This window comes from Palaemon carinicauda, chromosome 3 (assembly GCF_036898095.1).
Source record: "Palaemon carinicauda isolate YSFRI2023 chromosome 3, ASM3689809v2, whole genome shotgun sequence".
Taxonomy (NCBI): domain Eukaryota; kingdom Metazoa; phylum Arthropoda; class Malacostraca; order Decapoda; family Palaemonidae; genus Palaemon; species Palaemon carinicauda.
Genome location: NC_090727.1, coordinates 167,784,945 through 167,785,614, shown reverse-complemented (window position 1 = coordinate 167,785,614; position 670 = coordinate 167,784,945). Strand labels below are relative to the sequence as shown.

General features: G+C 40.9%; 1 protein-coding gene across 1 annotated transcript in view; it reads left to right on the top strand.

The window, feature by feature from the left end:
• The window catches only part of LOC137638031 (crustacyanin-C1 subunit-like), a 2,085-nt gene extending 1,754 nt beyond the window's left edge, over positions 1-331 (top strand). Inside the window, exon 4 of the mRNA XM_068370124.1 lies at positions 1-331. This exon is cut by the window's left edge and continues 19 nt beyond it. Coding sequence (XP_068226225.1) covers positions 1-229 — 229 coding nt within the window. The 3' untranslated portion in view covers positions 230-331.
• The last annotated feature ends 339 nt before the right edge of the window (positions 332-670 follow it).

Here is a 670-nt window from a genome sequence, read left to right as displayed (position 1 = left end):
CCTTCTTGAGACGGACTTCCTGAACTACGCCTGCATGTACTCTTGCCTGGAATTGGGCGGAGGGTTTAAGACGGACCTGGCCTTCGTGTATTCGAGGCAGCGGGAAATGCATCCAGCATACATGAGGATTTGTGAATCCGCCTACGGGAAGATTGGATTCGATCTCGGCAGATTGTTCAAGACCAGCCAGGGAGAAGACTGCTCTAATGCAACCTTGGTTTCTGCTTAAGGGAAAGAAACCAGAAAGATTGAAGGACTTCCTAAGACTTGCTTGTAATATCTTGTTATAAAGTCAGTCTAAAACCTACTCTTTATGTCATATTATAGAAATGCAAAAGACGACTTCTTTTATTTAGCTTAAATTCCCTCTCTTTCTGTCGTTCAGACATAAAACTTCTTGCGGGACTAAAAGAGTGAGAGATTAAAGCACAGATGACGTAGCACCTCGCTGGCATTTATCAGCTGTCAAAATGCCCTCGGATTTGATTAACTACCAAAGCACCATTTCATAATTTAGCCTCAAGAGCCATATACGTTTTGAGGAGGTTGTTACAATGAATTCGCCTTTATGGCAAATGTGAATATGTAACAGGGAAGAATACTTATTTGCCAATAGCGATAATGTTATTATTATTTTCTAATATTATTATTGCTTGCTCAACCACAACCC